Source organism: Stomoxys calcitrans, chromosome 4 (genome assembly GCF_963082655.1).
Source record: "Stomoxys calcitrans chromosome 4, idStoCalc2.1, whole genome shotgun sequence".
In the NCBI taxonomy this organism is placed as follows: domain Eukaryota; kingdom Metazoa; phylum Arthropoda; class Insecta; order Diptera; family Muscidae; genus Stomoxys; species Stomoxys calcitrans.
In genome coordinates, this window is record NC_081555.1 from 19,101,196 (window position 1) to 19,126,195 (window position 25,000).

The window sequence follows — 25,000 nt, forward strand, 5'->3', positions numbered from 1 at the left end:
GGTTCAGAGCGGTACATAACCTTGTTATAGCTGCCATATAAACCGGCCTGTGATCTTGACTTCTTTAGCCTCTAAAGGCCGCAATTGTTATCCGATTTGTCTGAAATTGCTTCTCCCATAACCTTCAACATACGTGTTTAATATAGTCTGAATCGGTCTGTTACCTGATACAGCTCCCATATAAACCGATCTCCCGATTATGCTTCTTGAGCCCTTACAAGGCGCAATTCTTATCCGAATGGACTGAAATTTTACACAATGACTTCAACTATGTTCCCCAAACTGCAATTCGACTATGGTACGATTCGAACCAATAGTATAGCAATAATTTTCTTTAATCCCTTGTTGGCCAAAAAGAGATGCCGCGAAAAGAACTCGACAAATGCGATCCATGGTGGAGGGTATATAAGAGCGCGCTTTAACTTGTTCCTAGTTATTGTTGTTGTAGCATTCTGTTGAGTGCTAAGACCCAGGAACTCTGCGACTAAGATGGGGTGCGTCCACAGGGATCTGCTGCTGAGTCGAGTGGGTCTGGCTGGACAGTTAAACAGGTGACGTGTATCGTGCGGTCTCCGGTTTCAATCGGCACATACATCTTGCACGTCGGCATCAATCCTTGCTCTATAGAAGTTGAGGCGGCTGCATCTGGCGCAACGTAATTAAGCCAGAACTACTCTGGTTTGCTGGGGGAGGTCAATTTCTTCAGGTGCAATGGCAGGTGGTCGTTCTCTATAGACTACATTCACCCGGTAACAATTTACCGCATCTGCTACAGTGTCTGCATGAATGTTGTCTAGACCTGCTTGATATGCCGCTTGATCTAGAAGTTCGCTCTCGTAGCGCTGAACCTCACGCTCTAGATCATGTAGATCTACCTTAAGGCTTCCGGGCGGTGAATATCTATCCACAAGATGATGTTTTGGATGGTATCTGCGATAACATCCCTGAAGGTATTGCTTAGACAGCATGTAGTTATGTCATCGCACTGGTAGGTTATTTGTCTGCTGATGGAGGTGGTCCGCATGAGAACTGGGGAGACAGCCCGTCGCAGTTCGAAGGGCGGCATTCTGACAGATCTGATTATTATTCCACTGGGTGTCACAAAGCTGACGAGACTACACTGGCGCTGCATAACTTACCACAGACCGGCCAATTGCTTTGTACGTGGTCATAAAGGTTTCTTTGTCTGCACCCCAAGTGCTGTGGCATGTATTCTTTGCTGTACCTGCATTCCAAATTTCAGACCTTTAGCTCTATCTGTAAAGAAAGTACCAAATGGTACCAATTTCGGTACCAAAATTTACGAATTTTGAATAAATCATTTAATCACCCATCATATATTTCTTTGTTGTATCTACATGCCAAATTTCAGAAATCTAGCTCAATCTGTAAAGAAAGTACCAAATGGTACCAATTTTGGTACCAAAATATACGAATTTTGAATAGATCATTTAGTCACCCATCATATATTTCTTAGTAATTTATATCTACATGGTAAGGGCGCCCCTGCAGCTGAGTTGGTAGCGTGCTTGGATTACCAGTGCAGGGGTCGTGGGTTCGATTCCCGCTAGATGCCTTAGTCTGGCGATACTGTGGTATCACAATGGACTTAAAATTGTCTAAGTGAGTCTGTAAAGGACTGCCACCCTTACCTAACCTAACCTACCTATATGGCAAATTTTAGGCCTCCATTTAGCTCCTAAAGTACAATTTCTCCCACTTCCTGTACAATTTTTCAATTTTTTTGTAAAGAAAATACCAAATGGTACCAATTGCGTTACTTAACGCGCGTTTTCTCCAGTTAACAGTATTTTTTTTCCATAATTTTTTTATCTTCCTCCTTTTACACCAGATGTCTTTTAAGTCAAATTTCAAAATTCTACCTCTATCCATCCGCCCTGAACAAAGTTCACCCATTTTGGTACTTTTTTTAGTACCTAAATGTAAAAATTTCCAAAACCTCTTATAGTCACCCAATTAAGTTTGTACATAAGTTCCAAAATTCAGAGCTCTATTTCGATTAACAAAAAAAGTACCAAATAGTACCAATTGTGGTACTAAAGTACAATTTCTCCCACTTTACTGTACAATTTTCCAATTTTTTTTTACCATACTATATTTTTTCAAGATGCTCTTTAATTTGAGCTCAAGAACATACTTCAAGCCCTTTTCGTTCGCGCTGGACAAATATGTACCATTTTGTTCTTTTTGGTACTTTTTAGTACTTAAAGACCCTGCACAAAGTTCACCCATTTTGGTACTTTTTTAGTACTTAATTGTACAAATTGCCAAAACCTCTTATAGTCACCCAATTAAGTTTGTACATAAGTTCCAAAATTCAGAGCTCTATTTCGATTAACAAAAAAAGTACCAAATAGTACCAATTGTGGTACTAAAGTACAATTTCTCCCACTTCCTGTACAATTTTCCAATTTTTTTTACCATACTATATTTTTTCAAGATGCTCTTTAATTTGAGCTCAAGAACATACTTTAAGCCCTTTCCGTTCGCGCTGGGCAAATATGTACCATTTTGTACTTTTTAGTACCTAAACGTACGAATATCACCAAATCCAGCCATATCCGTTGCCTATGATTTTAATTGATTTTATTGCCAATGAAATGATTTTTTTATCTTCCTTCTTTTGCACCAGATGTCTTTTAAGTCAAATTTCAACATTCTACCTCTATCCATCTGCCCTGTACAAAGTTCACCCATTTTGGTACTTTTTTTTAGTACCTAATTGTACAAATTTCCAAAAACTCTTATACTCACCCAAGTAAGTTTGTACATACGTTCCAAAATTCAGAGCTCTGGTTCGATTAACAAAGAAAGTACCAAATAGTACCAATTGTGGTACTAAAGTACAATTTCTCCCACTTCCTGTACAATTTTCCAATTTTTTTTTACCATACTATATTTTTTCAAGATGCTCTTTAATTTGAGCTCAAGAACATACTTCAAGCCCTTTTCGTTAGCGCTGGGCAAATATGTACCATTTTGTACTTTTTGGTACTTTTTAGTACTTAAAGGCCCTGCACAAAGTTCACCCATTTTGGTACTTTTTTTAGTACTTAATTGTACAAATTGCCAAAACCTCTTATAGTCACCCAATTAAGTTTGTACATAAGTTCCAAAATTCAGAGCTCTGGTTCGATTAACAAAGAAAGTACCAAATAGTACCAATTGTGGTACTAAAGTACAATTTCTTCCACTTCCTGTACAATTTTCCAATTTATTTTTGCCATACTACATTTTTTCAAGATGCTCTTTAATTTGAGCTCAAGAACATAATTCTAGCCCTTTTCGTTCGCGCTGGGCAAATATGTACCATTTTGTACTTTTTGGTACTTTTTAGTACTTAAACGTACGAATATCACCAAATTCAGCCTTATCCCTTGCCTAAGACCCAAGACCAACATTCATGCAAATTTCATGATTCTAGCTTTAGCCGTTTGGGTTGGGCGATGTTCAGTCAGTCAGCCAGTCACTCAACTCTTTCATGTGTATAGATTATGGTACAATGTTGCGTATGATTGATTTTATTGCCAATAGTCCAAATAAAAATAAAGTATACGCATAGCGGAACCAAATAAAAACCAATATTAGTTTGTGCTATCGCTTTGAGCGATTGATGAGTAATCATTAAACATAAAAATCGGTTAATTATTCTTTCGATATGTTTTTGTTTATGTTTTAACATTTCGGACTATTTTCACTTGGAGGTTCCGGTTTATAGTGATGAGGAAACACATAAACATCAATAAAAAAAATCAATCATCTTAGTTTATTGCTCTGAGAGGCTGGGAAAAAACACTTTTTGAACTATCATGGAAATTCAAAGTCAATGTTTATGAATTTTAAAGGCAATAAACAATAACAATAATAAAAGGAAAGTTCATTTGTGTCCAAACAACTAAATGAAGAAATATTATTGCAATGTTCTTGTTTACATGGTGAAAAGATACATAAATATAAGTCAAAATTTTACGATTTGTTTAACGGCGACCTGTAAACAAAATACATGGGAAATATTTTTCTGCTAAGATAATAAACCAAAGCAAAAGAATTCTGTATAAATGGCAAATCAATAACCTTTAGCGGAAATCTCTAAGCAAATAAATAAGAAAGCCTAAGAATATTGAGAAGAAACACCCACACACACACACACACACACAAAAGAAAGTGATTAACTTTAATTGTATTTTAATGTTTCGATTTTCTTTTCTATATTTCCATTTACAGCTCATTAAGAAGGCATTCAATGGAATAACAAACACTGTCAATGTTTTGGAACTGAATCTTTCCACAAAGACTCTTTACAAAAAGTTTCCCTATGGCTTCTTATGTTACTGCTGTTAAAAAATAAGGAGCGCAAAAAAAAAAATCCAATATAACTTCGATAAGCACGAATTGCGAATGGTCTAATAACCATAATAATCAAACTAACAGGGCGCTAAATTCGAAAAAGAAAACAAATTTTTGAAAGACACCACCTTCAAAGGCGAATGCGAAATACTCAAAAAGCTCGTAAAAAAACTATAACCTCTAGCTGAATGGGAAAATTAAAAGGAAAATTGAATTGAAAATTTTGGAACATTTGCAAATGGTCGGGCCATTGCCACGTTGGAAGCAACTTGCAATGTGTTTTGTAAGACTTAGCCCATCGGTAGTAACAACAGCAACTGCATAGCAAGCAAATTGGGATTTCAATGATGATGCTGCCGCCCAAAAGAGCCATTGTCTAAAAACTACAGTTTTCGAGCAGAAATTTTTCCATATCCCCTTCCAAAAAAAAAAGACGCAGAATCTAGCAAACAAAACAAGAAAATTGTGTAGAAACAGTCACAATAGCCGCAAAACTATCATTAGCGTCCTTGAACACACGAAAGCACTCACGCACACACACACACACACACATACCTACACATTGAATACCCTTTCTGCCTTTCAACAAAGCAAATAGCTTAAATCCTTGTTGTGCTGGCACCACCACCACCAAAAAAAAAGTCCTGTGTCAAGCTTAGACGCTATACCATACCCATTCCAGCTAGCATAAAACGGCCACAGGCTTTATTATCAACGTCCTCGTCAGCGTCGTCATCATCACCAGTACCACCACCATGGTTCACATCAGCGATGAAACTGTTGTGGAAGTGCGTCATGTGGTGCAACGGATATTGGTCCCTTGCATTTTTGTTATTGGCGTTTTGGGAAACTCTGTCAGCGTTTATGTTTTGACAAGGTAAGTTCGTTTTGCTTTTTCTCTGTTGTTGTGATCTTTGTGGAACCTTATGTTTGAAAGCTTGCAGCCGTATTTCCATATGGGAATTTTCCGCTAAGAATTTGAAGTATTGTAAGATTTTTTAAACAGTTTGTTAGCAAAATTTAAGGAGGAAAATTTTCCTAGAGTTTATATTTTTCGAAATAAAATGGTTGCATGACAATAGATGGACAATGAATATTGACACCACTCTCAAGTGAGCTACGGGGAATAAGTTAACTGTTTCTAGTACTCCTATGAATTCAGCAAGACCCACTTTTGAGTATACCAATCGACTTCCAAATCGACAATGTCATGACCGTCTGTCTATCCTTCCGTAAGTCTATCTGTCCATCCCTCTATTCATTGGCCTGACTATCCGTCTGTCTATGCATTCGTCTGTCTATTGATCCGACTGTCTATACATTGGTCCGTCTCTCTATCCATTCTAATGTCTATCTATTCGCCCGACTGCCCATCACTTCGTATGTCTATCCGTTCATCTGTCTACCCCTTCGTCTGTCTATCCGTCAGTTTGTCCATCCGTCCGTCAGCTTATCCGTCTGTCTGTCTTTCAGTCCATCTGTCTATCAGTTCACCATTTGTCTATCCGTCCGTCGGTATATCCATTCGTATCTATCTGTCCGTCTGCCTATACAAACGTCTGTCTAACCAACCGTCCGCCTAAATCGTCTGTCTATCCGTCTGTCTGTCTATTTGTTAACCTGACTATCCATTCGTCTGTCTATCCAATCATCTGTCTATTCGTCGGACTGTTAATCATTCGTCTGTCTATCCTTCCATATGTTTGTCCATTCGCCTGTTTATCTGTCCGCCTGTCTATCCGTCCGTCTGCTTATATATATGTCTGTCCATACATATATCTGTCTAACCGTTCTTCGGTCTATCCAGTCGTCTGTCTATCCATCCGTCTGTTTATCCATTCTTCTGTCTATCCGTCCGTCTGGCTATCCATTCGTCTACCTATTCGTCCGCCTGCCTATCTGTTCGTTTGTCTATTCGTCCGTCTGTCCTTTCATTTATCTGTCTATACGCCCATGAGTTTATTCATTCGTCCGTCTACCCGTCCGTCTTTCTGTTTATCATTCCGTCTCCCTATCTATCCATCCGCCTGTCTATCCATTAGTTTGTCTGTCCGTCCGTCTGTAATTGATTTCGTCTGTATATTCTTCCGTCTGTCTGTTCATCTGTCGGTCTATCTGTCCGTCTGTCTGTATATCCGCCCGGCGGTCTATCTGTCTGTCTGCCCGTACGTTGGTCTATCCGTCCTTTAGCCTATCCGTCCGTTGTTCTATCCGTCCGTTGCTTTATCCGTCCGTTGCTCTATCCATCCGATGCTCTATCTGTCCGTCAATCTATCCGCTAGTCTGTCTGTCCATCCATTCGGCTGTCATCTATTCGGCTGTCTTTCTAACCGTCTGTCGGTCTATCTGTCTGTCTGTCTGTATAGCCTCCTGTTGGTCTGTCCTTCCGTTGGTCAATCCATCATCTGTCTACCACTCATGACTGGATACCTCACAAATGTAGACAGCATTACTAAGGGGATAACCACCACTAAAAATTTGTTTGATGTTTACGCCGGCACTTGGCATTTGGCGTCACAGACGGACATGGTAATCTCTACGCAACGGTGACCTTCCCTTTCATCACAAACCCCTTAAAACCATTAACAGTTCGAGGTCATGATTATACAGCTCTAGGCTAAATGGAATCCTGTTCCACTAAACACGTCCAAATGACCTCAGCCAGCCTGCAACCCACCCACCCTGCAATCCACCCTGCAACCCACCCTGCAACCCACCCTGCAAACCACCCTGCAACCCACTCTGCAACCCACCCTGCAACCCACCCTGCAACCCACCCTGCAACCCACCCTGCAACCCACCCTGCAACCCACCCTGCAACCCACCCTGCAAGCCACTCTGCAACCCACCCTGCAAACGGTCTCCACCTGTTTCCAGTGTAACGTCCAAAAACCTGACGTAACATTGACCAGTTGGAAGTTTCATCAGCAGTTCTAGTTCATGCTTTCTCATCAATAACGTCCTGTTCCATGAAAATCGCCCAACCCCCCCCCCCCCCCCCCCCCCCCCCCCCCCTTCTATTGCTCCTTCCTTTAATTCTGCCGTTTCCCATTTAGTTTCTTCTTCTGTCTCTTTTTCTATTCATTCTTCAGTCTCTATTTTCATTCCTCCTTCCGTTGCTTTTTCTATTCCTTCTTTCCTACCTCATCCATTATTCTGCCGTCCTTTCTTCTGTTTCTCCTTCAGTTGCTCTTTCCGTTCCTCATTCTTCCTGCCGTTTCCGCTTATTTCCGTTCCTTCTTTCATTTCTTCCTTCGTACCTCCTTCCATTCCACATTTCGTCCATCATTCCGTTCCTTTTTCAGTTATTCTTTCCGTTTCACTGTCCGTATCTGCTTCCATTCTTCTTCCTGTTTTTCTTTCCGTTTTTTTTTCCATTCCTCTTGCTTCACCCCCTTCCAATCTTCCTTCGGATCCCCTTTCGTTTCTTATTTCGTTGCTTCTTTCGTCCCTTAGTCTGTTCATCCTTCAGTCTCAATTTTAATATTTTTTCTTATTATCTTTTCATTCTTTGTTCGGTACCTTTATTCCATTCTTTCTTCCGTATCTCCTTCCAATCCTCCATTCCTCCTTTCATTCGTTCCTCTTTCCGTTCTTCCTTCTTCATCCCGTTCCTGTTTCCGTTCTACCTTCCGTTCCCTCTCAGATCCCTTTCCTTCCCTTCTTCGGATGCTGCTTCCGTTCCTTCTTCCGTCACTTCTTCCTTCCGCTTACTGTACCTCCATACTTCCGTATCTCTTCCCCCTTCCCTTCTTCCTTCAGTTCCTCCATCAGACCCTCTTTCCGCTCTTCCTTCCATTCCTCCTTGTGTTCCCCTTCTGTTCATCCTTCTGTTCATCCTTCTGTTCATCCTTCTGTTCATCCTTCTGTTCATCCTTCTGTTCATCCTTCTGTTCATACTTCCGTTTCCCCTTCTGTTCATCCTTCCGTTCTTCCTTTCGTTCCCCCTTCCGTTTCTTCAGCTCCTCCTTCTGCTCCTCCTTCAGTTCCTCCTTCCGTTCCTCCTTCCGTTCCTCCTTCCGTTCCTCCTTCCGTTCCTCCTTCCGTTCCTCCTTCCGTTCCTCCTTCCGTTCCTCCTTCCGTTCCTCCTTCCGTTCCTCCTTCCGTTCCTCCTTCCGTTCCTCCTTCCGTTCGTCCTTCCGTTCCTCCTTCCGTTCCTCTTTCCGTTCCTCCTTCCGTTCGTCCTTCCGTTCGTCCTTCCGTTCGTCCTTCCGTTCCTCCTTCCGTTCCTCCTTCCGTTCCTCCTTCCGTTCCTCCTTCCGTTCGTCCTTCCGTTCCTCCTTCCGTTCCTCCTTCCGTTCCTCCTTCCGTTCCTCCTTCCGTTCCTCCTTCCGTTCCTCCTTCCGTTCCTCCTTCCGTTCCTCCTTCCGTTCCTCCTTCCGTTCCTCCTTCCGTTCCTCCTTCCGTTCCTCCTTCCGTTCCTCCTTCCGTTCCTCCTTCCGTTCCTCCTTCCGTTCCTCCTTCCGTTCCTCCTTCCGTTCCTCCTTCCGTTCCTCCTTCCGTTCCTCCTTCCGTTCCTCCTTTCGTTCCTCCTTCCGTTCCTCCTTCCGTTCCTCCTTTCGTTCCTCCTTCCGTTCCTCCTTCCGTTCCTCCTTCCGTTCCTCCTTTCGTTCCTCCTTCCGTTCCTCCTTCCGTTCCTCCTTCCGTTCCCCCTTCCGTTCCTCCTTCCGTTCCTCCTTCTGTTCCTCCTTCCGCTCCTTATTTTGCCATCCATTCTTCCATTCCTTTTTCCGTTCCTACTTCCATTCTTCTTTACGTTTTTTCTTACGTTACTCCTTCCATTCCTCCTTCCTTCCCACCTTTCTTCCCTCCTTTCGATCCTTTTTCCGTTCCTCCTTCTGGTCAATCTTCCGGTTTTCTTTCCGTTTCTCCTTCCGTTTACTTTGCTGCCAATGATTCTTTTCCTCTTTCCGTTCTCCCTTCCGTTTCCCCTTTCATATATCCTGTCGTTTCTCCTTAAGACACCCATTTCCGCCACCTTCCTTCCCTCCCACCTTCCTTCCCACCCACCAACCTTCCCTTCCACCTACCTTCCCTCCAACCTTTCTTCACTCCCACCTTCCTTCCCACCCACCTTCCTTGCCTCCCACCTTCCTTCCCTCCCACCTTCCTTCCCTCCCACCTTCCTTCCCTTCCACCTTCCTTCCCTCCCACCTTCCTTCCCTTCCACCTTCCTTCCCTCCCACCTTCCTTCCCTCCCACCTTCCTTCCCTCCCACCTTCCTTCTCTCCCACCTTCCTTCCCTCCCACCTTCCTTCTCACCCTTCTCCTTCTCTCGTTGCTTCTTCCGACCCTCATTATTTCTCTCTTACTTCTTCTGTTCATTCTGCAGTCCTACTTCCGTTTCTCCATCTTCCGTACCTCCTACATTTGTTTCTTCTATTTATTTTGTCAATCCACTTTTCGTTCCTCCTTTTTTTAGTTCGTCCGTTCCCCTTTCCCACCATCATTCTTCCCACCTTCCTTTCCTCCATCCTTTTCTCTTTCCCTCCTTCTTGTCCGTTCCTCATTCTTTTCTTTCTTCTATCAGTTCATTTTTCCACCTCCCCTTCCGCCTTCCCTTTCGTTTCTTTCTGTCACTTCTTCCGTCCATGCCTCCTTTCTTCTTCCATCCCTTCTTCCGTTCCTCGATTTACTCCCTGGGTTTCTCCTTCCGACCCTCTTTCCGTCCCTCTTTCTTTCCGACCTTCCTTATCTCCATCTTCTTTTCGGTTCTGCTTCCGTTCCTCCTTCCATTTTTCTTGCCATCCCATTTCAGAACTTCCTTCCTTCCCTCCTTCTCACCCTCTTTTCTGTACTCCTTCTGTTCCTCTTTCCGTTCTTTCTTCCATCAGTTCCTCTTACCGCCTCGATTGTCGCAGATCTCTTAACGAGATGGCTAAACAGTTCAAAATTCACCTGTTCTGGGTGCCGGGCCACAGAGATATCCCAGAGATTTGTAAAGCGGACGAGAGACTAGGAACTATCCTACACATTCAAGTGAAACTTGAATCTGTGGATATGCCTCTAGCGACATGTAAGCTACGTTTTCAGGACCAGGCCCGAAGGACAACGAATGATAGATGTTCACAAAGAGGGGGCTGTGAGCATTTCAAAACCTTGTGGTCTAATCTAGACTTGAACAGGTCTATTACTTAGCTATCACTGGCTAGAACAGATGTCAGGACAGGTCACTGTCTAATCGGAAATCATTCTGACAGACTGAAGGTTGCCAGCAAAGACCTTTGCAGAAGCTGTGAGGACATCGAAGAAGAAGGGACAATAAAACATCTTGTGTGTGTGTGTTTCCCGCACTAGCAGTCAAAAGAAGTTCCACTTTAGGTTCACCTTTCTTTGAGAACCTGTCTGATTTAGCGGATGTGAACATTCGCAAGGTTGAGCTTTTTAAAGCGATCTGGATGGTTCAACGGTAGGAATTAGAAGGCATCTTCCTTCTTCTGTTCCTATGGTATCACAATGAACGAAAACGTCTAAGTGAGTCTAATGGCAGACTGCCACTTAAACCTAACCTAACCTCACCTTCTCTTCCTTTACCGTCTCTTCTGCCGATCATATCTCCTTTAAATTAAATTTTGGCATCTATTTCACTCTTTGTTTTCGATTATATTACAAAATGTTCTTAAACTAAAGCTGGCAAAATTAATTTTATTTTATAGCGTTCATTGGATTCGTCCTGGCTAAACTTGCACATTGTTGTACGCCAAAAGGAAGTTGCATTGGTTCCTGCATTGGAACATTTATTTGGGTTTTTCTCCCTTGTTTTTGTCTCAAAGTGCTTAAAACCTTTACCTATCAATGTTGTTGTTGGATTTACTCTTAACAGTTTCCAAAGGATATTGCCATCGACATGCAATTGTATGTTGTATAGCAATGGGGACACAATCACGTAATATAGCCTGCCAGAAATACATGCTATGCTACTGAAAAAAAGCACACGAAACTTGTCAAATTTGTTTTTGCTTGTGATGGGTACATGCACACAGTTATTGTTTATATGTGGAAAATATCCCCAAAACAGACATGACATTTCAAAACAAGGAAACCCAAAAATGTAGTATACTTTTAGGGGTAGGTTTAAATCTAGGGTTTTTATACCCCAAAAAACCGGAAATGGAAGTAGAACTCATGCAGCACTAATGGTAAGTGAGTTCGGCTGCAGACTAAAATCTAACCTAAACTAACCTAACCAAGTGTAAGACTCACTGTGGTCATTTTCACCAGGGTCATGGTGATAAAGGGGTCAGAATCTTCGCAAGCACGCTGGAATTCATACTCTCCTTACTGCTAGTTCTAAGAGATTTTGTGGTCTCTTTTTCAAACAAAGATTCCCCTAGCAATATTCGAAGTTTTTACCTATCTTTCGGTTTATAGATCGACAACAGTTCTATACATTTCTGGTTATGAAAAATGATTTTCTTAAAATTTCCACCAACCAATGGCAGTTGATATCTTTCAAATTCTCCCTCTTTCTGGAATAGTTGCCAAGGAAAATACATAAAATCTTCCATTACACCCTGAGACTTGTAAGGATATTAAATATGTCAATGAAATGATTTTACCTTAGAATCTGGAAATTATTTTTTCTCTCCTAAAGGTTTTGTGCGAATGGCTGCGGTGGGTTTGGGCATATGTCTGAGAAAAAGCTATAGGGGGATTTTAGCTATTTGTGTTGTCTTAAAATATCTTTTCAATTCGTATTCAATAAATATTTGTTTCTTTGGTTTGTAGCAGCCACTCACTCTACTATCTCAATCTTCAGTCTATCCTTAATGGAAGGACAATTTGGAAAAGTGGAAAATTATAGGGAGGGATACGCAGCATAAAATGAAATGTGAAAACTAAGAAGAAAATTGAAATTGAAACTCTGGCGAATCTGTTAAGCAATCAAATAAATAATCGAGGTGGTTTACTTTGAATGGGTGCTATTTGTTACAGGGAGTCTCTTTCGACTCCTCTTCCTTCATGTTCACACCCAGATAACCCTTTAAATAAAAAGTAATTGACAAATAAATAAATTTTAATAGAAAAACTATTACAAATCAAGGTTGAAGATATGAGCCAATATTGTGCAGCAGTAAAGAAAGGAAAATGGCATTTGATTTGACTTGATTGGGAGGGAAAGAGGAGGTTAAGAAAGTTTTTTCGCTTTTACTCACTGGCATGTGTATGGGTCTTATAGTTGTTTGGCAACATCATTTATCCTTAATTGCTTGGCATTGGAGGAAAATTGAAAAATGATTGGGTTCAACTTCTATTGAAAGGGAAAAGTTGTAATCAATTGGCTGTAGGATAGCTAGAGGTGAATAGAGTTCTAACAGGGAGGCCTTTTAGGGGAAGTAGCGAGTAAAAGCTTGCTTAGTTAGGGCAGGACGAATTTTGGGTACCCACAACCATGGATTACGCTAAAACAGTACCCTTATAAACTGAGTTTGTATTTGAATTATTTTGCACTCAAGAAGTCATATCGGTAATAAGGGGGGCCTATATCACCATATTGACCGATTCGGATAATACTTGGCACTGGTGTTGTTAGTCAAACGATAAGGTTTTGGGTCAAATTTCAGTCAAATCAGGTGAAAATTTAGGCTTCTCAGGGATGAAGAAGTAAAATCCGGGGATCGGTTTATATGGAGACTTTATTTGTTTATAGACCGAGTCGGATAATACTGGGCGTGGATATTGGAAGTCGTAACTCAAGTCTTTGTTCCAAATTTTAGCTAAATCGAATAAAAATTGAGGCTTTGAGGGGCTTAAGAAATCAAATCAGGGGATAGGTTTATATGGGGGCTATATCTGCTTAAAGACCGAATCGGATCATACTTGACATGGGTGTTGGAAGTCGTAACTCAAGTCTTTGTTCCAAATTTTAGTCAAATCGGATGAAAATTGAGGCTTCTAGATGCTTAAGAAATCAAATCGGGGGATCGGTTTACATGGGGGCTAAATCTGTTTATAAGCCGATTCAGATCATACTTGGCATAGATGTTGGAAGTCGTAACTCAAGTCTTTGTTCCAGATTTTAGCCAAATCGGATGAAAATTTAGGCTTCTAGATGCTTAAGAAATCAAATCGGGGGATCGGTTTATATGGGGGCTAAATCTGTTTATAAGCCGATTCAGATCATATTTAGTGTTGGAAGTCGTAATTCAAGTCTTTGTTCCGAATTTCAGCTAAAACGGATGAAAATTGAGGCTTCTAGAGGCTCAAGAAGTCAAATCAGGGGATAGGTTTATAAGGGGGCTAAATCTTTTTATAAGCCGATTCAGATCATACTTGGCATAGATGTTGGAAGTCGTAACTCAAGTCTTTGTTCCAAATTTTAGCCAAATCGGATAAAAATTGAGGCTTCTAGATGCTCAAGAATTCAAATCGGGGGATCGGTTTATATGGGGGCTATATCGAAATCTGAACCGATAGGGCCGACTTGCAATCCCCTATGAACTACATCAATAAGAAGTATCTGTGCATAGTTTCAAGTGGCTAGCTTAACGTGTTCTACCGCTATCGTGATTTGGACGGACGAAGGGACGGACGGACATGGCTAGATTGACTCAGAATGTCGCGACGTTCCAGACTATATATACTTTATGGGATCATTAACTCGAGGTGTTACAAATAGAATGACTAGATTAGTATACCCCTATCCTATGGTGGTGGGCATAAAAAGAAGGAATTTTAGTCTTTAAAGAAAATTTTATAAAAATTTCTTTTTTTATGGAAAATTTTTTTAACAATTTTTCTTGAGAGAACATTTTTATACCCTCCACCACAGAATGGGGGGTATACTAATTTCGTCAATCCGTTTGTAACACATCAATGTAATAATCTGAAACCCATTCTGACATTCTAAGTCGACTTAGCCCCGCCCATGTCTCTGTCCGTCCGTCTGCAGAAAGCACGCTAACATTCGAAGGAACAAAGCTAGGCGCTTGAAATTTGGCACGAATACTTCGTATTGGTGTGAATCGGTTGGGGTTGTAAATGGGCTATATCGGTCTATGTTTTGATATAACTGTCACATAAACCGATCTTGAATGTTTACTTCTTGAGCCTCTAGAGGGCGCAATTTTTACCCAATTTGGCTGAAATTTTACACCAGGTGTTTAATTTTGACTTCCAACAACTGTAAAAGTATGGTCCATATTTGTTGATAATCTGATATAGCTCCCATATAAACCGATCTTATATCTTGACTTTTTGAGCCGCTAGAGGGCGCACTAATTATAAGATTTGGCTGAAAGCATTTTGGTTTGATTATCAATAACTGTGATAAGTATGTTATTAATCGGTTAATAACCTGATATAGTTGCCATATAAACAGATCCTGGATCTTGACTTCTTGAGCCGCTAGAGGGCGCATTTCTTATCCGATTTGGCTAAAAATTTGCATCAAATGTTTTATTTCGACTTCCAAACACTGTACAAAATATGGTTCATATCGGGTAATAACCCAATATAGCTCCCATATAAACAATAAACCGATCTTGGATCTTGACTTCATGATCCTCTAGAGGGCGCAATTATTATCCGATTTGGCTGAATTCGATTTGCAGCAAATGTTTCTATTTGACTTCCAAACACTGTACAAAGTATGGTCCACATCGGTTCATTACGAAATATAGCTCCCATATAAACCGATCACGGATCTTGACTTCTTCAGCCGCTAGAGGGCGCAATTATTAACCGATTTGGCTGAAATTTTACACGAAGTGTTTTGGTTTGACCATCAACAATTGTGCCAGGTGTGGTCTAAATCGGCTCATAACCTGACATAGCTCCCATATAAACCGATCTCGGATCTTGACTTCATTATAAATCGATTTAGCTGAAAGTTCGCACGAAGTGTTTTCGTTGGACCATCAACCATTGTGCCAAGTGTGGTCTAAATCGGCTCAAAGCCTGACGTAGTTCCCATATAAACCGATCACGGATCTTGACTTCTTCAGCCGCTAGAGGGCGCAATTATTAACCGATTTGGCTGAAATTCTGCACGAAGTGTTTTGGTTTGACCATCAACAACTGTGGCAAGTATGGTCTACATCGGTTCATTACGAAATATAGCTCCCATATAAACCGATCACGGATCTTGACTTCTTCAGCCGCTAGAGGGCGCAATTATTAACCGATTTTGCTGAAATTTTACATGAAGTGTTTTGGTTTGACCATCAACCATTGTGCCAAGTGTGGTCTAAATCGGCTCAAAGCCTGACGTAGTTCCCTTATAGTTCCCATATAAACCGATCACGGATCTTGACTGCTTGAGCCGCTAGAGGGCGCCATTATAAACCGATTTAGCTGAAAGTTTGCACGAAGTGTTTTCGTTGGACCATCAACCATTGTGCCAAGCCTGACGTAATTCCCATATAAACCGATTTCGGATCTAGACTTCTTGAGCCGCTAGAGGGCGCAATTATTAACCGATTTAGCTGAAATTATGCACGAAGTGTTTTGGTTTGACCATCAACAATTGTGCCAAGTATGGTCAATATCAGTTTATAACCTGATATAGTTGTCAAATAAATCGATCCTGGATTTTGACTTCATGTGCCCCTAGAGGTCGCAATTATTATCCGATTTGGCTGAAATTGTGCACTAAATATTCTATTTTGACGTCCAAACACTGAACAAAGTGTGGTCCAAATAGGTTCATAACCTGATATAGCTCCCATATAAACCGATCTCGGATCTTAACTTCTTGAGCCGCTAGAGGGCGCAATTATTATCCGATTTGGCTGAAATTTTGCACAAAGTGTTTTGGTTTGACTCTCAAGAATTATGCCAAGTGTGGTCTATATCAGTTCATAATTTGATATACCTTCTATATAAAGTAATTTCGGACCTTCACTTCTTCAGCCGCTAGAGGGCGCATTTATTAACTGATTTGGCTAAAATTTTGCACGAAATTGTCTGACTATCGAAAACTGTTCCAAGTATTTTCCAAATGGATTTATTAACTGATTTAGCTCCCATATAAACCGATTTCCCGATTTTATTTCTTGAGCCTCTATAGGGCGCAAATCTTATCCGATTTGGCTAAAATTTTGCACAATGAATTCCACTTTGGTCTCCAACAGTCAAACCAAGTGTGGGCCCAATCTGTTCATAACTTGGCAATTCTTATCTATTTTTCTTTGTTTGCTTATAAGGAGATATCGGCCAAAGAATTCGAAAAATGCTATACATGGCGGAAGGTATATAAGATTCGGCCCGGCCGAACTTAGGTTGATTTCACTTGCTTAAAATTTCTTCTATACACAAAATTTCGTGGAAATTTGCTCTTGAGAGAAAATTTCTTAAAATCTGTTTTTTCTGCAGAAAACAATTTTAGACAATTTTACTCTATAGCAGTGGGGGTACACTAACACTCTTAAAAATACCAAACTGTATTTGTGTGAGTATCAACAAACTTCAAATAAATAAAGTAGCTTTGAAATAGAGGCAGCCGAACGAAGCCATACGAAGTTGTTAACACTGTCCGCAGGCATAGAAATTTATGTGCTGACATGTATGCAGCCCATCTATCCTTGGGAGAGACCTTCTGGTTAGGGAGCGTAAGTCCGCTGCAGAAGTTCAGTGGGGCAAAACTCTTTAACCTTAAAGGCATGTGGGTGGAGACGGTCCTCCACGAAGTGGTACGAGAGGTTGCTTACAACTTCGTGGAGGGCCGTCTCCACCCACATGCCCTTAAGGTATACGTGTTGTGCCCCATTAAACTTGACCGGCGTCAGTCCCTCCCTCAGACAGAAGGAGTACACTATTGAGGGTGCCTTCAGTAACGTGTAAATAGAATAGTTGCCGACCTGGACCGCATGAGTATTCACCCTATTTAATTTCCCCCAATGGACCAATAAAATTCTATGTGGCAGGATTATAGTTGCAAACTTGGGAGATAGTGTGTTCAGAAGGCTAGTGGCAAGAGAAATACTCCCAGGGGAAGTATGCTCGTCCATTCCGTGGAATCTCATGATGAATGAAATCCTTTTGGAACTCGGAGTAGAAGGCACCCCCCCTTTTGCGGACGATGTCGTGTTGCTGATCCGAGGCAAGTTGCTGTCCACGGTTAGCGAGATCTTGGAAGGGTCACTGAGGATAATGTCTGATGGGTTATCAGAAACAGTTTGAGGACCATCCCAAGAAGACCGAGCTGATGCTCTTCACTTGCAGTTAAAATATGCCGGAGATTAGACTCCTTGAACGGGGTCACCCTGTAGCTGTCTAAGGAAGCGAAGTACTTTGGCATAATCTTCGACTCGAAGGAGGAATTCGTAGGAAAAAAGCTGCAAGGCACTGTGCAGGTCTACCACTTTGGTTGCCCTCTTGTACGTACCGGATTAGCCCGATGGAGTCTTTCATCGGCAAGGGCTGCCTCCTCAGTGTACAGCACACTAATAGAACAACAACCACTTTAATGTCGCTGGCTAGAACAGATGTCTCATTCATGCTGATCGGCTGAAGGTTGTAAGTAACGACTTTTGCTGAAGCTGTAAGGATGTCGAGGAAGAAGAGACTATGGAGGGTATTATAAGTTTGTGCATTTGTTTGCAATGCTACGAAGGAGAAGAGCTAGACCCATTGATAAGTATACCGATCGACTCAGAATCACTTTCTGATTCGATTGCCCCATGTCCGTCTGTCCGTCCTCGAGTTCATGTTTTCTAGTAATCAAAGTGCAGGTCGTATTTGTTGTTCAATCATCACGAAATTTTGCACGTATCACTTTTTTGGCCCAAGGACAAACGCTAATGATTTTGATAAAAATCGGTTCAGATTTAGATATAGCTCCCATGTATATGTATCGCCCGATTTGCACTTAAATGGCCGTAGTAGATACAATTTTCAAACGCTCAGCACAAAATTGTTTTGTCATTGATCCTAACATATCTGCAAAATTTCATTAAAATCGGTTCAGATTTAGATATAGCTCCCATATATTGGGTTGCCCAAAAAGTAATTGCGGATTTTTTAAAAGAAAGTAAATGCATTTTTAATAAAACTTAGAATGAACTTTAATCAAATATACTTTTTTTACACTTTTTTTCTAAAGCAAGCTAAAAGTAACAGCTGATAACTGACAGAAGAAAGAATGCAATTACAGAGTCACAAGCTGTGAAGAAATTTGTCAACGCCGACTATATGAAAAATCCGCACTTACTTTTTGGGCAACCCAATATTTGTGTCCCATATTGTCATGATGGGTCAAATAACCTATTTGAGGTGTTTTAAGGATGTAAAGCGCTACCTAGATACTTTTTCCCATTTTGACTTGAATGTCCAATATGTCTTTTTGTGGGAGCTTTAGAGTTAGGGCGGCCCGCTGGGTACTTAGACTTACATTTTAATACCATATTCGCGTTCTACTCTCCAGTACCTTTCATTTGATTCTACAAAAATTATTTTCATGAGATTTTTTAAGCTAAAATTTTAAAAAATTACGCTTTTTGATATCGGTAGGGGGCGGACCCTCCTCCTTACCCCAAAATCAAAAGTGGACCAATCGAAACAAGTCCACTTTTGATTGTGGCTGGTGTTTTTGGGGTAAGGAGGAGGGTCCGCCCCCTACCGATATCAAAAAGCTTAAATTTTTAAAATTTTGGCTTAAAAAATTTCATGAAAATAATTTTTTGGAGAATTTTTTTTTTATTCATATTTCAGAAGTGTTTTATAAAAATAAAAAAATTTAATTGAATTTTTTTTTGTAAAAGAAATTTTGTTTTTTTATAAATATTTCTTCCTAAAATTTAAAAGGCCTTTTTTTTAGTCTTGCCTTTTTCAACAGCTGTTTATTTTTTGATTTTGCCAAAATGGATTATGGCCTTTGGGGGGAACGATTTGACTGTGCTCTTTTGCTGTGTTTATTCTGTGTTACTTTATTTTCTTTTTGTTTTCTCTCTCTTCTTCTCCCTATTTCAGAAAACGCATGAGATGTACCACAAATATTTATCTAACAGCTTTGGCCATAACGGATATTTTCTATTTGACCATGGGCTTGTTGCTATCCTTCCAACATTATCAATATATACACCTACATGCGAGAATCTATTGGGAGCTCTTTGGAACATTTATGTGGCTGTGTGATGCCTGCGGTAAGTTGGATTTGAATCAGTCTAGAAATGTGTTCAAAACCATAGCATCAATATGAAGTTTGTTAAAAATAACCAAGAAATTTTTGTTTTTTTTTTTTTTGCTCGTTTCAAAACAAAATTTCTTTATGGCTGTATTTTTTCCGGCCTCTCGTATTTTGTGCACTGGACTATGCCATTTTATTACCAATGCCTTTCTGATTGCCCATAATGATGATGATGACGATGGTGATGTTGATGACTATGATGTTGATAACGATGTTGCTACTCTTGGCTTGGCTTGGATGCGCTGGGCTGACTTGGGCTCCTCTTGCTATTGATATTTTTGTTTTGGCTTCTGGGACACATGATGCTTATCATGGGCCAATATACTCCATACGATTGGTCTTTTTTTGTTGTTGTTGGTGGTATCTCAATATGATTGCATTGCCATTTATAGCCTATATATCAATTTACATAGCTGTGTGCTTTACCATCGAACGATTTATTGCGATACGTTATCCCTTGAAACGTCAGACATTCTGTACGGAATCGTTGGCCAAGAAAGTTATTGCAGGTAAGAATGTGAGCACATAATGGTTGAGTAAGATAAAGTTCAAATGAATGAAATGAAAATGCAGTGGACAGGGTAGGGAATTGTAGGGAAAGGCAACTATTTGATTGTTTGATTCGAAGACGTGGGAATTTAGTGTTTTTTTAACTGAATAAGTAATTGTTACAGGTTGCGTATGAGTGATATTATTTGAATTGTTTACAATTAAAATAAATCATACGCAATAGAGGACCCCATAATTCATAGACACTTTGATTGCAGAGAGTATTTCTTTTGTGAAAATTTTATTTAGAGAAATTTGTTTTGTGGAAAAATTTTGTAGGGAAGATTCTAAGAAATTTAGTCTTTAAAGAACATTTCAAGAAGTTTTGTTTTTTAAAAAATTTATTAAAAAATTGTATTTTCGACTTTGCAAAAAATTTTTAAACATTTTTTCTTTAATGGCAAAAATATAATGCCATTACAACGATTGGCATAAATATCTTCTCAGACAGCCAGGCAGCCATTAAATCCCTGGAGAACGTATTTCTGAACACAAAAACCGCCCTCGTTTGTCGCAGATCTCTCAATGAGATGGCTAAACAGTTCAAAATTCACCTGTTCTGGTTGCCGGGCCACAGCGACATCCCAGGGAACTGTAAAGCGGACGAGCTTGCGAGACTAGGAACTACCCTACACATTCTAGGGATACTGGAATCTGTGGGTATGCCTCTAGCGACATGTAAGCTAAGTTTTCAGGACCAGGCCCGAAGGACAACGAATGATAGATGGTCACAAAGAGGGGGCTGTGAGCATTCCAAAACTATGTGGCCTTATCTAGACTTGAAGAGGTCTACTGTTTTGTGGCTTAACCAAGCCAAAATTATGTGGCTTAACCAAGCCAACAAAATTTTCGGACCAAAATTTTGGTCCAATCTTTTTGAAAATTGCGTGAGGTGTTTTATTTGAAGTCTTAGCACATCTGCACATTTATATGATATGGCCCTCTCAAGCTGTAGTGGAATCGTTTATGTAGGGTCTTACATTGTCGGCTTCGCCCGACTTTTGCCTTTCCTAACTGGTTTTGCATATGGTGCTATGACCACCTGTGTTAAAGCTGCCATATGTGTTTTTATCAATTGCCCAACCCTGCATTTACTTGTCATTGCGACAACGAACAACTGATTGTTGGGGCACTCCCTTGATGGACTTCAGACATTTGGTATGCCATCAACTCAATAGTTGAGTGACGCCTTAAACTGACGCGAACAGTGAATGATTGGTGTAATGCTAGGGCAAATAACTACGTGTACGTTCGGCTTTTTTACTTCATTCAATTACCAAACGTTAGACTTGTCAGTTAGTTGATAATGGGTGTGTTTTATTTATAGGTGAAGGAAAAATGGCTTGAGGGATTTAAAATTACAATAAAATATAGAAACGAAAGTGTTGATTAGCATAAGATTGAGGACAATGTAAAGTGGCCATTCATCAGGGTCTAGAGATAAAAAAATCATGGGGGATATGGGACATTGTGGTTGGCTTCTAAATGTTGGGATATTTTATACCCTTCCCCACTGTAGCGCAGAGGAAACCATGTCCGCCTAAACGTCGAAAACAGCAGAAAAATGTTTAGCGGTGAAATTTCTGATGTTCTCGGCGATCAGTGTCATCAGCGGACATGGTATCCTCTGCGCTACGGTTATTAACTAACTGGCCTCCTAAAGCTGGCGACAATTGTGAGGTACTGTATCATTTGCTATGGCAGCCATGTAAAAACTTCTCTACAAAAAGTTGTCTTACTGCGGCACGACGTACAGTCTCGGCTATAAGGCCCCTTATCATTGAGCTTAAACTTTAATCCGTCAGCACTCCCTGATATGTGAGAAGTTTGCCTCCGTTTCTTAACGGAATGTTAATGTGCAAATTCGCATTTGCATATCCTTCAACGGAGTCTATCGTAGCGCAGAGGTTAGCATGTCCGCCTATGTCGCTGAACGCCTGGGTTTCAAATCCTGGCGAGACAATAATAAAAAATTTGTTGGTGGTGGTTTTCCCCTCCTAATGTAGGCAACATTTGTGAGGTACTATGCCATGTTAATCTTCTCTCCAAAGAGGTGTGGCAATGCGGCACGCCCTTTATCGTTGAGCTTAAACTTGAATCGAACAGCGCTCATTGATATGTGAGAAGTTTGCCCCTGTTTCCTATCCTTAACTAACTTAACCTAACTTAATCTAACTTAACCTAACTTAACCTTAACTAACTAAACCTAACTTAACCTTAACTAACTAAACCTAGACAAAACTAGACTAAACTAAACTAACCTTACCTTACCTAACCTATCCTATCCTATCCTATCCTATCCTATCCTATCCTATCCTATCCTATCCTATCCTATCCTATTCTATCCTATCCTATCCTATCCTATCCTATCCTATTCTATCCTATCCTATCCTATCCTATCCTATCCTATCCTATCCTATCCTATCCTATCCTATCCTATCCTATCCTATCCTATCCTATCCTATCCTATCCTATCCTATCCTATCCTATCCTATCCTATCCTATCCTATCCTATCCTATCCTATCCTATCCTATCCTATCCTATCCTATCCTATCCTATCCTATCCTATCCTATCCTATCCTATCCTATCCTACCCTATCCTATCCTATGCTATCCTATGCTATCCTATGCTATCCTATCCTATCCTATGCTATCCTATCCTATCCTATCCTATCCTATCCTATCCTATCCTATCCTATCCTATCCTATCCTATCCTATCCTATCCTATCCTATCCTATCCTATCCTATCCTATCCTATCCTATCCTATCCTATCCTATCCTATCCTATCCTATCCTACCCTATCCTATCCTATGCTATCCTATGCTATCCTATGCTATACTATGCTATCCTATCCTATGCTATCCTATCCTATCCTATCCTATCCTATCCTATCCTATCCTATCCTATCCTATCCTATCCTATCCTATCCTATCCTATCCTATCCTATCCTATCCTATCCTATCCTATCCTATCCTATCCTATCCTATCCTATCCTATCCTATCCTATCCTATCCTATCCTATCCTATCCTATCCTATCCTATCCTATCCTATCCTATCCTATCCTATGCTATCCTATGATATCCTATGCTATCCTATGCTATCCTATGCTATCCTATCCTATCCTATCCTATCCTATCCTATCCTATCCTATCCTATCCTATCCTATCCTATCCTATCCTATCCTATCCTATCCTATCCTGTCCTATCCTATCCTATCCTATCCTATCCTATGCCTAACCTAACCATATCTGTCCGTCCGTTGTTCTGTATTTCCTTAAATCTGCCCATCCTTCTACATGTATGTCTTACTATTTGTCCCTATTTCTACCTGTATGTCCTTATGTCTGTCCGACCTCCGTTCTTCTGTATTGATCGATCTCATTTTCTGTCGGTATATTCGCCCTTATACCATGGCCATCCGTTCTTTTGCTGGTTTGTTCGCCCTTCTGTCTGCTCATCCCTTAGCTGGCCTATTTGTCTTGCCCTATGTCCTGCTGTATATCTCCATATCTATAGTCTAAATAAAATAAAGTAGGCTCTTTCCGAATTTTCCATTATCCTAAAATGGTTTTTCTTTGCGATTTGTTAAAATCTCCAAAAACACACCCATTGTCTTGTATGCTGCCAGCAAATGTGACCCATTTTCTGTGGCTTACTTTTAGGCGTCAGTTTATCTGCAACAGTTACAATTCTTAAATTGAATCGTTTGACTTATTTGACTTTTTTCCTCAATTATTTCTTTCCCTTACTGATGATTACTGTAAGGTGTGGCCATATTTTGTCTTCTTTCCACATTGAGTACCTTCTTCGAACATGAGGCCGTGGTACAATATCGTCTGCTGGATGCAGAGGGTAAACCTTGTCAGTTAAAGGCAATTAAAGAGGTTACACAGAACATGGACATAACTTTGGATTCACTGAACCCAGTGGAGGGTAGTGGAGGCGATTTTTTGGTAACAAACACTGAGGATAGTGTGCAACGTTTAAAAAGAAGTCTTCAAACGCAAACAAATGAAGGTAAGTTTTTGGGGCAAAAAATATTAAAAAAAAAATAAAGTAAAAACGAAAATAAACAAAAGTAAAGAAAAATAAATAAAAATAAAATAAACTAAAAAATAAATAAATAAAATAAAATAAATTTTTATAAATTTTGTTTTAAGATGAAATTTTTATACAAATTTAGTCTCTACAGAAATTTTACTGATTTTTTCCTTAAATATTTGGTACGAGGTGCGTATAAGTGATATTTCTGATTTGTTTATAAAACTAAAAGAAATCATACGCACCATGGGACCTAAAATAAAATAAACTAAACTAAAATAAAATAAAATAAAATAAAATAAAATAAAATAAAATAAAATAAAATAAAATAAAATAAAATAAAATAAAATAAAATACAATAAAATACAATAAAATAAAATAAAATAAAATAAAATAAAATAAAATAAAATAAAATAAAATAAAATAAAATAAAATAAAATAAAATAAAATAAAATAAAATAAAATAAAATAAAATAAAATAAAATAAAATAAAATAAAATAAAATAAAATAAAATAAAATAAAATAAAATAAAATAAAATAAAATAAAATAAAATAAAATAAAATAAAATAAAATAAAATAAAATAAAATAAAATAAAATAAAATAAAATAAAATAAAATAAAATAAAATAAAATAAAATAAAATAAAATAAAATAAAATAAAATAAAATAAAATAAAATAAAATAAAATAAAATAAAATAAAATAAAATAAATTATAAATTTTGTTTTAAGATTAAATTTTTACACAAATTTAATCTTTAGAAAAATTTTACTGATTTTTCCTTTAGATATTTGGTACTGGGTGCGTATAAGTGATATTTCTGATTTATTAATAAAACTGAAATAAATTATACGCACCATGGAACCCCAAAATGTATTAAAAAATAAAGTAATATAAATTAAAAAAATAA

At 39.4% G+C, this 25,000-nt stretch overlaps 1 protein-coding gene across 3 annotated transcripts in view; it reads left to right on the forward strand.

Moving 5' to 3' along the window:
• The window catches only part of LOC106094283 (uncharacterized), a 123,695-nt gene that overhangs the window by 97,144 nt on the left and 1,551 nt on the right, over positions 1-25,000 (forward strand). For all 3 annotated transcript variants that reach the window (XM_059367827.1, XM_059367829.1, XM_059367828.1), the window contains exons 3-6: positions 4,246-5,245; positions 19,279-19,451; positions 19,888-20,004; positions 23,814-24,065. In XM_059367827.1, coding sequence (XP_059223810.1) covers positions 5,124-5,245; positions 19,279-19,451; positions 19,888-20,004; positions 23,814-24,065 — 664 coding nt within the window. In that variant the 5' untranslated portion in view covers positions 4,246-5,123. The remainder of the gene's footprint in view (positions 1-4,245; positions 5,246-19,278; positions 19,452-19,887; positions 20,005-23,813; positions 24,066-25,000) is intronic.